Source organism: Talpa occidentalis, unplaced genomic scaffold (genome assembly GCF_014898055.3).
Source record: "Talpa occidentalis isolate TD23 unplaced genomic scaffold, MPIMG_talOcc4v2.1 talOcc4.3, whole genome shotgun sequence".
Taxonomy (NCBI): Eukaryota; Metazoa; Chordata; class Mammalia; order Eulipotyphla; family Talpidae; genus Talpa; species Talpa occidentalis.
Genome location: NW_023603184.1, coordinates 22,386,303 through 22,399,665, shown reverse-complemented (window position 1 = coordinate 22,399,665; position 13,363 = coordinate 22,386,303). Strand labels below are relative to the sequence as shown.

At 36.6% G+C, this 13,363-nt stretch overlaps 1 protein-coding gene across 2 annotated transcripts in view; it reads left to right on the top strand.

Moving 5' to 3' along the window:
* The window catches only part of NELL1 (neural EGFL like 1), a 738,699-nt gene extending 735,396 nt beyond the window's left edge, over positions 1 to 3,303 (top strand). For both annotated transcript variants that reach the window (XM_054699344.1, XM_054699343.1), the window contains one exon: positions 1,248 to 3,303. In XM_054699344.1, the coding sequence (XP_054555319.1) occupies positions 1,248 to 1,298 (51 nt within the window). In that variant the 3' untranslated portion in view covers positions 1,299 to 3,303. The remainder of the gene's footprint in view (positions 1 to 1,247) is intronic.
* Positions 3,304 to 13,363: the final 10,060 nt, after the last annotated feature.

The following is a 13,363-nucleotide window of genomic DNA, read 5'->3' as shown; positions in this document are numbered from 1 at the left end:
TTTGTTAATTTTCATGGTGCCTAATACAAGGACCTGAAGCTCTTGCTGCAGGATTTAATTAATTGTGACTACTTTCCTGTCTATTTGGAGGAGTTCCCACAAAGCTTCCTCACATATTTTTAAAAGTAAAGACTGACCTCTTCCTTTCTTAAAAGCTCTGCCAAGAAACAGAAACATCTATTTTGGGATGTCCATGATTACGCACATTAAAAATTAATAGTATAGGGCCTCCCCGGGTGGCGCTGCGGTTGAACGCTGGGTTGAGAAGCCGCCTGCAGTCTCTGCAGCACCGGTTCGATCCCCGGCCACCAGGTGAGGGTCCCACATGGCGCACAGACCTCTCCTGCCGCGCCCGCTGCTCCCCTCAGCAGTGTACTTCATCAGTCTGCCAGCTCTGCTCTCCCCTCTGGCTCCGGTGAATTCTCTCACCCTCCCGCACTTCTGACTGTACCCAGTGCTTGTATAAATAAATAAATAAATCTTTAAAAAAAATAATAGTATATTTGTTTCCATCAAACCCTGCCTCACTCAAGGTCTCCAAATTGTCTTTTTATGCTGTGACAAATGTGAATTGTTTACTCTTTTCTGGAAAGTACCATCTTAAGCTGCAGCCCCAATATATAAAGGCTAACAGCCAACTTCATATAGCCAAGGAGTCCTCGCCCCATGTCAGTCTTCAGCCCCAGCAAACAAAATGCCTAGATGTGGAAGACATTTATTTAAGATCAGGTTTGCTATTCAGTTAATAGGATGACAAAGGTATCTTTACACTAAAGTATAATTCATTTTCCGAATTTCCAACTGTTTTGGTACCTAAATATGGACTGGCCCCTTATAGTCACTATGAGATTAGAATTTTTCCCTAATAAGTTAATCTTTCTGGAAATCATTTTGGATTTGTGTTGTACGTTTGATTATCCTTACGAATGGCATCTTATATTTCAGGGATTTATAAAAATATTATTTGAAATATGTTCAATGAGCAAATTGTGTGAAAATTTGGAAATACAAAGGAGTCCCAAATGTAGTTTGAGCTCAGACATGGACTAGCACTGCCTGGACGAACTTAGCAAGTGGGTCCCTAGAGCGTCTCATAATACTAGAAAAGGAGGATTTGTCAATTTTTCTGCAGTGTTCATAGATTGTCTCAAAATGTAGATGGTCATTTTGAATAAAAGAATTGCCCCCTGATCATTGATTTATATTCCGGGTCTCAGTTGGGCTATTGCTTGTGTCTTCATGTGCAGAATGGGAGTGTCTGCTGTTCGGTGGATTTGGAGTGTCTTCATAATAACTGAAGTATTTAAAATGGACTCATTGTGGGAGAAAAATGGAGAAAATGACCATCCAACATGAGAAGAACAGGAATTGATATTTTCTACCATGGACAATTACCAAAGTCTCCATCTGAGGAAGGTGTGCGGAGGTTGCCTTTCGGACCTATCATTTTGCTCATTCTTGCTAACCTAGTCTAGGTAACCTACAGTGCAGTGCATTTAAGTCTATGGTTGTTAAAAGAAGTTTCCCGTGTTGTAAATCACACGTTTCCCTTATCATTTGCAAACCCATTTAAATGACCTCATGGTAAATGTTGACGTACTTTTCGGTTTATTTTCTGTACTAACATAAGGGATTCAGCTCCTTTTATTTTTTTCTTGATTTTTGGATCAAGTTCTACAAATAAAGTTGCCTGTTGTGATTTTCGTCCCCTCTACTGCATACTTAGTAGCAAGACCCCTATGAAAAATATTGATGAAAATATGTATGTGGAATCCAATTGCATCATGTTTCTATTTCAAACACAGATGCCTCGGGATATTTGTTAAAGAGAGGAAAGACCACAAACCTAACTAAATAATTACTTTAAGAAGAACTTTCTCTTGCCAGAAAGAAACAAAGCATTTCCTGGCACTGCAAGAGAAAAATCTCTTTCATAATTTACAAGGTATTCTCATACCTACTAATATGTTATCAAAGCACAGGTAAATGTGCTTTTATTATTCCTGTGTCATGGAAGAGTAAATTTGTCTCAGTCACCCAATGTGCACAGATCTAGTTAATTTTAGTAAGTTAGGACTGGTTACCAGTCTCTTAATGTGTTCTCAGTGCTATTTTCTGCTAATCCACAAAACTCTCATATTGTAGGAGATACAGTCATTTTAGAACAGTAAATGTCTACATTTGAGCCATGACAATATTTTTAAGAGTTGGATATAATTATATTTTATCTAAGCTGTGAATTCACACTTACTAGTTTCAGGTAAATCACATCTTCATAGTTTAAATTACCTAAGTTACCTGAATTCATCATTAAGTTGGTTCACTCTGCCAACTTCAACAAAGACCTAATTTGATAAGCCTGCCATGCTAAAAATATTCTAAAACCTCAATCTAACAAAATTATTAATAATCATAAGCTCTAATCACCATTATCCATTGGTAATTGTCCACTGGAGACAATTTGGCCACTGGAGTCCACTGGAGAAACTCGGTTTTTGTTTGTGAAAGTAAAATTCACCACATGACAATAAGTTCACATGTTAAGTTGTGATATCAGCTCAAAAGCTGCATTTAACAATTACTACTATAGTAAATTAAACATCTCCATTTTACTTAATTTTTAAACTTAACAATGGAATGGAGAATTTGAAAATGATTCTTCTGAAAAAATATTTATGACACCTCCATTAAAAAAAATCTTTCAATTTTCACTGAAGAAGCACATTTCTTTACAAGAATCTATACAGGTCAGGGGTTGGCAAAGATGGTCCCTTGTGTCAAGTCCATTTTTCTGCCCATTGGTACACACAGTCATTTCTGCTCAACAGGTGCAATGGCACCATTGGGCACCCTCAACAGATAACCTGGTTCACAAAACCAAACATTACTTTCCTGTCATCTACAGGAAAAAAAAAAAAAAAAAGCCAACTGCTGATGTAGGTAATGAACACTGTTATGTAATTTAGAATGTGTTTCCATTTTTTTTTTCAAAGAATTTTCAAAACTCAACAGTTTTCTTTGATTTTGTTAATCCCATTCTTTACTGCAGGGCCATTAGCCTTGATTGCTTATCGTAAAATCCTGGCATTTTGCAACAATTTAAGATTTCATATATGCATTTTAACCTGTGGGATAAATTTAATCTTTGCTAATTTGATGTCAAAATATTGTTGATATTTATTATCAGGACTACCAGTTCCTATCAATAAGGGGTTTACTTCCTACAAAATGTCTGATGAGATTTTCCTATTGAAAATTATTGAGTACTTTATACAGAAGGTGCTCCGCTGGGTAAATAAAAAGTTGGACAAAACTCTCTTTAAAGTTCACTATTTTGTGGACCTTTGTGTTGACTATATTTGATGCATTATTGGATCTTATTATAATAAATTACTGAAATCCCTTCTTGATCCAGAAATTTTAAAATTTGCTTTGTTAAATCATAAATCTACTCAAGGCATGTGCTTAAATCTCATGCTGTGATTTGCAGTGGGAAATGGGTGTCCATTTAATAACCAAAGCAGCGTGAGACAAATTTATCTCCTGTTTTACCACAACCACTGCCGGCACTACCAAGTATAAAGATGCTAACACATTGATAAGAAATAATGATGAATGGGTAAGCAGTTATGTAGCTACCATTCAACTATCAGTAGCATGCAACACCTTGGTATAGGAAAGCAGAATGTGAGATGAAAGTTCTATATATTAACTAGACATATTGACTGAACACATTTTTGCCTTATTATTTCTAGTTTGCACATGATATATATGTACAGACGTATGTAATACTGCTTGGCAACTTATAGTGTATCTGTTCATATGCTATTGCACGTGTGTGTGTGTGTGTATATATATATACACACACACACATGTGAGTATGTATGTTTTCTCAGAGCTCCTTCCTCTAAATGTCATAGTTCTATGTTTTTATCACTATTAGGAACTTTTAATATCCATTTTCTTGTATTATGGTTACAGCAGTCTACAAGCTGGACTCTGCACAATCTTCAGTTGCTAGCACCCAGCAGAGTGCCTTGTACAGACTAGGTTTTTCAGTTAATAATTTAAGATACTGAATTCATAATTTTTTATAATATCACAAGTTATGATTTAATGGATGTAAAAAATCAAAATATATTTACTGCTTCACTAACATAATCAGATAAAAGCAGATTCTCTCTAGCTGGAGTCAGAATTGAAGAACTGGAACTCCTACACACATCTCAACACAACTCAAACTTCAACAGGGCATACCTTTAAAGCCAGCAAGTGCATAGGTGACTTGCCCAGAGCTCATGGCTAAGCAGTCATAGATCCTGAACTGTAACCCAATCCACACAGCTTTTCCTTGTGCCATACTACTAGTGGTTCCAAATGTTTTTCCACATTGCCACTTCAAGGAAACATTTATTACTCCTAAATGGATACCATTAAAAGACAATCATGGATGACATATAATATCTGTTATTGTCTATGTGTTTCATATCCCACCTGGTTGTGGTACTGCTTTATATAAATTCTATAATAAGAACTGAGAAATACTTGGAGTAAAAACCCAGACAGCCTATCTAAACCCACAATAGCAACAAGCCATTTCCCAAATCCCCAACCCCATGCTTTATAGGAAAGTAGGGGGATGAAAAAAATTTAAACACAGTAACCCTTAGGATTAGTGCGCGGGCGCGCACACCCACCCACCCACACACACACAGAGTCCTGAAAATATAATGCAACCTGTCAATGAAAGGCAATCCTGCATTAGTGTGTTTTCTGATATCATTATCCATTCACTCATTTATTCTTTCACCAATTCAGTAATAATACAGTAGGGTCTGTAAATACAAAAATGAACAGACAAAACTGATCTCTGTCTTCATGGCATTTGTAATCTCATATGGAAAAGACCATTAACAAACTAGAAAATAGCTAAGTGAGCAACGTAACTACAGGGTATATCAGTAGTAAGAAGGAAAAAAGTATTCAAAGTGGTAAATTGGAAAAAAAACTGGAAAAGCTCACTTTAGAAAGGTTTCCCTTTATCACCTCAACCTATCTAAGGGGATTATAAGCAAGCTGGTATCTAGAGAATCAGAAGGAACTCTCAAGGAATGATAGTAAAAGATTTATGCAATCTGAAGGAGAGAATTGGACTTTCTGTGGTAAATTTAATATTCTTAATGGTCACTTAATGTTCAATAACATCTGTATGCCTAATTTATAATGTTTGCACACCTGAAACTCAATGTTATAATACAATGTTGCTTCAATAAAAAATGTTTTCACAAAGATAAGCGAAGGGCTAAAGTGAGGAAATAAGTGCAAAGAACTACGTAGTAGAAAGAGGTTTGAAGCACTGAAGATGACTGGAGCCAGAGGCCAATAAGGGAAGGGGAGAACAATATGATGTGAGGACAGACAGGCACCTGGAGCCTTGCTTGCGGGCCAGAGTCATGGGGAAGACAACAGAAAGCAGGTCATAACTGCTGGCAGTCATTTAGAGAGATGAAGAAGAGGAAACAGAATACCTACTCCTTAACAATGGGATGCCATCTTTGCAGCTGTGGAACACCTGAGAAAGGAATATTTGTCATTCTTTTGTTATTCAGCAGATACAGGAAAATGCACAGAATATAAATAAAGCAATTTGAAGAATTTTTAATTGAAGAGAATGCAAGTACACCATATGATGTTGGGGAATATCAGAATTAGAACCAGTCTTGTAGGTTACTGCCCTGCTGTGGCTACCGTAATGAATTATCACAAAACTTGTGCCTCAAAACACTACTGTTTTTGCACTTTTGGAAGCCAAAAGGCTGAAAAAAAAAGTGTCAACAGGGCCTTTATTCCTTCAAAGGTTCTAGGAGAAAATCCATCCATTTCCAGTTTCAGGTTTCTATTTGGTCCTCATTTTGTGACTGTATCACTCAATCTGTGATTGTGGTCACATTCCCTCCTCTGCATATTTCTACTTTATGTATCCCTTATGGGGATCCTTGTCATTGAATTTAGGGTTCACTTCAACATCCAAGATGATCTTGTGTCCAGAAATGATAAGTGTGCAAATATCCTTTTTCCAAATAACATTCCATTCACAGGGTCTAGGAATTGTAGTGTGGACATAACATTGTTATGGCAATCACTCAGCTTGCTGTACCTTGATCAATCGAGAATTCTAAAAAAATCATCTTTAACCCCTTTTTGTATTGCAGAGATGTGATTCTTTTTCTTTAAAATATAAGAATCAATATAGAGTAAGAACATGCATGTATAATTCTCAATCCTTAAAGAGAAGATGCCCTTTCATCCAAAGTGTGCAAAGAACCACAGACTAGAATTTCTACATTCCAGAAAATATTTTCTATAGAGTCTTAAACTTAACACCTTAAGGAGTTAAAACCCTGGATGGAGTTAAGGAGACAGTTATAAAAATGAAGGGACAATTAAGGTCATTGCTGTTTTATCTTCATAAAAGACACTGTAGTCAGTAATTGGATAGTGCTTAGTGCCCATTCACAATTCACTACCAGCATTGCAAGAATTCAGAAGTAGAACATTGAGGCTAAATGCTTTTTCTCTTTTTTTAAAAAAAGAGATCTAATGAAACAACACTATAGGCAAGATATTTTTCTGGAATTTCAAGCAGACACTAAAAACTTGATGAATTTTCTTCTAAAGTCAATTTAGGTTTTCCTCTCATACTTGACAGTATTCCAGATAAAATTTGAAAGGAATGCTCTTTCAAGCCTTATTTATGAATATGTGTTACAAATTGCTCCCTTTGCCAACAAAGACAAGAATAAATCTTCCTAGTATACCTGATGATACCATATCATGTTACTTTCACCTCTTGGTTGTGCAAGGGAGTGCATTAACTACTATATTTTTACAATTTTTCCCTTCATTTCTTTCAACGATAGTTTCAAAGATTACATAGGAATTTTGAAGAAATGTGGACATTGTGTGTTCAGGAAGTAGAGTATGAGTTAACAAATTTTTTCAAGTTTGTGTTTTTATTTTTTTTTTAACAAAAAGTATGTTTTTATTTTTTTCTTTTTGAGGTAACATTGGTATGTTACAGAGGTATAGGATCACATCTTTTGAGACATATTTTTTTTTAAATAATAAATTTTATTTTTATATTCCCCATACAATTGCAGCCCCCCGATTCTGACCCCAATCCCTCCCCTCCCGCCCCCACCCCCCTAAAAGTGTCTCAGGTTCATAGTTTTTTGTTGATTTTGATTTTCACTTTCTTATAGTTATTCATTTTCCTGGTCCCTTATTTAAGTTTTCTAGATTCCTGCTATGAGTGAGACCATCCGGTATTTTTCTTTTTCTTTTTGGCTTATTTCGCTGAGCATGATCCCTTCCAGCACCATCCATGTTGCTGCAAATTGCATGTGTTATCTTTTTTGAATGCTGAGTAATATTCCATGGTATATATGTACCACATCTTCTTGATCCAGTCATCTATTTTTGGGCATTTGGGTTGTTTCCAAAGCTTAGCTATTGGAAACAGTGCTGCTATAAACATAGGGGTGCAGGTGTTCTTTGGAATGGATGTTTCTGTGTCCTTTGGGTAAATACCTAGGAGTGGAATTGCTGGGTCATATGGAAGCTCTATGTTTAGTAGGTCCAGAAATCTCCACACAGCTCTCCACAGTGGTTGGACCAGTTTGCACTCCCACCAACAGTGCAGAAGAGTTCCTTTTTCTCCGCGCCCTCGCCAACATTTGTTGTTGCTAGTTTTTTTAATATGTGCCATTCTCACTGGTGTAAGATGGTATCTCATGGTAGTTTTGATTTGCATTTCCCTGATGACAAGTGATGTTGAACATTTTTTCATATGCCTGTTGGCCATTTGCATTTCCTCTTCAGAGAAGTTTCTTTTTAGCTCTTCTGCCCATTTTTTGACTGGATTATTTTCTTTGTTGTTGTTGAGTCTCATCAGCTCTTTGCAGATTTTTGTGATCAGTCCTTTATCATTAGTGTTGGGTGCAAAAATGTTCTCCCAGTTGGTGGGGTTTCTCTTTGTTTTTGTTATTGTCTCTTTTGCTGTGCAGAAGCTCTTTAATTTGATGTAGTCCCAGCTGTTTATCTTTGCCTTCACTGCTTTGGGTGATGTGTCTGTAAAGATGTCTTTGATGTGCAAATCACGTAGTGTTTCGCCTATATTTCCTTCTATATATTTTATGGTTTCAGGTCTTATGTCTAGTTCTTTAATCCATTTTGAGTTGATTTTTTGTGTATGGTGTGAGGTAGTAGTCAAGCTTCATTCTTTTGCATGTAGCGACCCAGTTTTCCCAGCACCATTTATTGAACAAACTTTCTTTGCTCCAATGCATAGTCTTTGCTCCTTTGTCAAAGATTAGTTGACCATAAATCTGTGGGTTTATTTCTGGATTTTCTATTCGATTCCATTGGTCTGTATGTCTGTTCTTGTTCCAATACCATGCAGTTTTGATGATTATGGCTTTGTAGTAGAGTTTGAAGTCTGGGAGTGTGATGCCTCCATTCCCTTCTTTTTTTTTTCAGGAGAGCTTTGGCTATTCGGGGTTTTTTGTGATTCCATATGAATTTCATCAATAATTGTTCTATTTCTTTGAAGAATGACATTGAAATTTTGATTGGAATAGCATTGAATCTGTATATTGCTTTTGGAAGGATGGCCATTTTAATAATGTTTATTCTTCCAATCCATGAGCAGGGGATGTCTTTCCATTTCTTTGTGTCTTCTTCTATTTCTTTTAACAGTGTTTTATAGTTTTCTTTGTATAGGTCCTTTACCTCTTTTGTTAGATTTATTCCCAAATATTTGATTTTTTTTTGTTTCAATAAAAAAAGGGATGGTTTTTTTGATTTCTTCTTCTTCAGATTTATTGTTTGTGTATAGGAAGGCTACTGACTTTTGCGTGTTGATTTTGTATCCTGCCACTTTACTGAACTGATTGATGAGTTGAATTAGTTTTTCTGTGGAGTTTTTGGGGTTCTCTATGTATATTATCATATCATCTGCAAATAGTGATAGTTTGACTTCTTCTTTTCCTATTTGGATTCCTTGGATGTCTTTCTCTTGTCTTATTGCTCTGGCTAGGACTTCCAGTATTATATTGAAAAGCAGTGGTGAGAGTGGACATCCTTGTCTTGTTCCAGATCTTAATGGAATTGCTTCCAGCTTTTCACCATTGAGAATGATACTGGCTGTTGGCTTGTCGTATATGGCCTTTATGATGTCGAGGTATGTTCCTTGTATCCCAAGAATTTCAAGGGCTTTTATCATGAATGGGTGTTGCACTTTGTCGAAAGCTTTCTCGGCATCTAATGATATTATCATATGGTTTTTTTATTTCTTTTTGTTGATGTGTTGGATAACGTTGATTGATTTTCGGATGTTAAACCATCCTTGTGTCCCTGGAATGAATCCTACTTGGTCGTGGTGAATTATCTTATGGATACATTGTTGGATTCTGATAGCTAAAATTTTATTGAGGATTTTTGCATCAGTGTTCATTAGGGAGATTGGCCTGTAGTTTTCCTTTTTTGTGTTGTCCTTGTTCGGTTTTGGTATTAGTGTAATGTTGGCTTCATAGAACGTGTTTGGTATTGTCCCTTCCTTCTCCATTTTTTGGAAGAGTTTGTGAAAGTGGGTAACTCACCCAGGATTCATGTATTTGTAACTGAGAAAAGAGGACTGATATAGAATTAATCCACTACTACTTGACAGAAACTTTATTATGCATTACGCAAATAATCTCATTTCATACTCAAACCACTCCTAAACTTTGGAGCTAATGATATACAGGTTAGTAGTGAGGAAAAGATGACACAAACTTTCCTCACAGTTATGAGTAGAGGTGCTCTGATTCTAAAGTACAAAGAAAGATCTAGAGAGGAAAACGAAGTTGTCTTGAAGGATTCTCACAGGAAGACTTTCCCAAAAAAAGAACAGAGAAAAAAAAAGAACTGAGTTAGAAGAGAGTAGGCACTGAAAGCAAGTTAGCATGAGTGGAGATTAGAATAGATATTTTATGTCAGGGTTAGTGGTTTGAACCGGGTTACACAAGACCTGAGCTCCATCTGATTCTCATAGGACCACCATTTTTTACTGCAGTTTTCACAGTAAGACTGTGCTATGCTGCTTTTGATAAAAGAGTATGTGCCGGGCATATGCATGATTAGATGGCCCTACCACCCCAAGAACCAACTACTGTTAATCTTCACTTTTGCATTCTGGATGAGGTAGGTAATTACATTCAGCTAACTACAGCCATTCCCACCGCTGCTTCCCCAGACCTGTGACTCGTCATTTGTTCTCATGAGTAGAATTGCTTTGTGAGCTGTGAAATGTATCCAGCTGCCCAGTCCCCCGAAGAGCCTGTTTAATATCTATTTCTCTACCCTGGATCTAGATGGTCCAATCACACTGTTTTCCAATGGGGAGGATATATCTTTCTAGTCATTTTACATAGCACTCTCACTCCACAATGGGCAAAACTACTAAAATGCCCAGTTTGGAGCATGAAAAAATAATACAGTATGGAAAAGATAAAATTTAATAGTCAAGCTGAGAAGCGCAGACCAAGTAAAAAGGACTGAGTGGCCTTTATGAGCAGCCCACACAATGCAAAATAGGAAAAGTGATACACAGTATGAAGTGACTTAAATACCATATAAAAAGTCAGAGTATTTGGCCCAAGCTCTGGAGCTCAAAAGCAAAAGATAATAAAACTGCAATGGGTGTCTTGAAAATGACCAACCCGCCCAAGCACATATATCTTGGTTCAAAGAACCATCTTCAGTGTAGAGAAACCAATTGCCTAGCCTAAATAGTTCATACTCATTCTTCCAATCGTTTTTGACCTCACATTAATGCTAGGTATCGAATGGTTATTTCATTCAACACCTACTTTGGACAGTTATTTGGGAAAGTGGCAAGGAATAAATACAAAAAAAGATACATTAAATTGCACTCAGGCATTCAGAGGAAAGATGTATCACCTTAAGATGAAGGGATAATACACAGAATTATACTACAAAGAAAACATAGCTGGAATACACAAATTCTAAGACTGGGCACCCATTTTACTAATGTTTAAGGGTCAGGACTGAGCTTTTTAAAAGGAACTTAAGAATCAGGGTGTGAGCAGTGAGGGCTTGTGGTGTAAGCCTGTGTTTGGAACCAAACCAGTACAGCATTCCTGAAGATCCAGCAGCATAATCGGGGCAATCCCCAGGTTCATAGGAGGGTGGGGATTAGCAACAACAGAAAATATGGTAAGAAATAAATTACAGAAGCTGAGACTTGATTATTTGCTGACACCTGCCCAGGTGTCTTACCATTTCTTACATAGGCGGTGCCTAATAAGAGAGTTTGGAGTGTGTGAATGAGGTTACACACTTTACTGCACCAGGAGACATCTGATATGTCTATGGAGATGGGAGAACAAAGTGGAAAGTAGAAGAATAGGAAGAGACTATACCCAGAGGATTCAAGATTAAGTGGAAAGAGCACATGTCTGGGAGTAAGAAAGACCTCAGTTTGAATCCCACTTCCGTTACTTCTTAGTTCAGTCAACTGTGGACAAGTTAGTAGTCTTCCTAAATAGTGGAATTGTCTGTCTAAAATGAAGGGGGTGGGGATTAACACCACATGCCTTAAGTGGATTGAGAGACTTTATAAAGTTCATAAAGTTTATAGAGCCTTAATGACGAATAGTAGTTTTTAGGATATTTTTAATACTCTTCCTCATATTGGTATCTTGTAATGCCCTGCCCTCTCTTTCCTCATTTTCTTAGGCAACTACATAGTCAGGGATAGAGTCATGACCTTCTTTAGAGACCAAAACATCTGTGCCATATTGCTGAGTGAAAAAGCAAGTGCAAAGCTTATTTAATTCATTTTTTTATCCCTCCTAGGGTGTGAATGGGTAACATCAACACCTGATGGTGCTTTTAGGGAAAAAAATAATTCTAAATTGATAACAAACTTCTAACAAGTCAGGTAAATCCTGTAAGTGCTCTGCACTTGAACTGTGCTGTCTGGTTATGTGGAAATGATTACCTCCTGGCCAAAGGACCGAAAACACAATGTGTGTTTTTGTTTTTTTTTTAATATATGCCATTCCCACTGCTGTAAGATGGTATCTCATTGTAGTTTTTATTTGCAGTTCCCCGATTACAAGTGATGGTGAACATTTTTTCATATGCCTGTTGGACATTTGCATTTTCCCTTTGGAGAAGTTTCTTTTTAGCTCTTCTGCCCATTTTTTGACTGGATCATGCTCAGCTAAATAAGCCAGAAAGAAAAAGAAAAATACCAGATGGTCTCACTCATAGCAGGAATTTAGAAAACCTAAATAAGGGACCAGGAAAGAGACTCATTATAATAAAGTAAAAATCAAAATCAACAAGCAACTGTAAACCAGAGACACACTACAGGGGAGGGAGGAGGGAGTAGGATGAAAAGAAGGGGGGTGGAATTGTATGGGAACTATAACCAAGTTAAAAAATGCATACATTGTGCAAAAAATGGAAAATGATGTAAAAAAATATAAAATAAAAAAAATGAAAAAACACACAATGGTAAAGAACACCGAATTAATTTGAAGTCATTTGATTTGACATATATTGCTGAAAAGGCTGGTTATTATTTTCCTTGGAAAAGGGAAGAAACATTTGAACCTGAAAGGCACATGCAGAGTACCCATTTTCTATGCAGAGTTAAGTGAGGAGGAAAATTCTGTAGAAACAGTATCTTGGATGACACTTTACAATCAATAAAGGACAAAAAGATTTGCAAACCTGAGAAGACTCTTAGTCGATTGACTCAAATTTTCCTTCTTGGGTGTCTTCAATAAAACTGTCCCAGTTTTTCATTTTATGTGCATGTTCATGAAAACATTGAAGTTATCCAAACTAGTCAGCTTAGCTAGTGTCTCCTGAGCCCCCGAGACTGAAATTTATTGTGTGAGGACAGATAGTACAAAACAAACCCCAGGTGTTCAGAATGAATCCTTTCTATAAGAGATCCCAATGACTAATGGAAACAACAGGCTCATTCCCTGTCTTGCCAGATTCTAATATTCATTGCCTGATGGTAAATAAATCAACAAACGATTACTCTTCCCATGAATAGAACTAAAATATACATATAATCACATTGTTTTTAGGTAGAGAAAACAACTCACAATAATTAAAAAGGAAGGATGACTATCCTACAGGATCTCTTTCACATATGAGGGAGAAATAAATGCCTCCTGAGACAAAAAAAAAAAACAAAACAAAAAAACCAACAAAAAAACATGTTGAAGGAGTTTGTGAACATTCAACCTTCCCTACATGAAATGTTGACAGTAGCTCT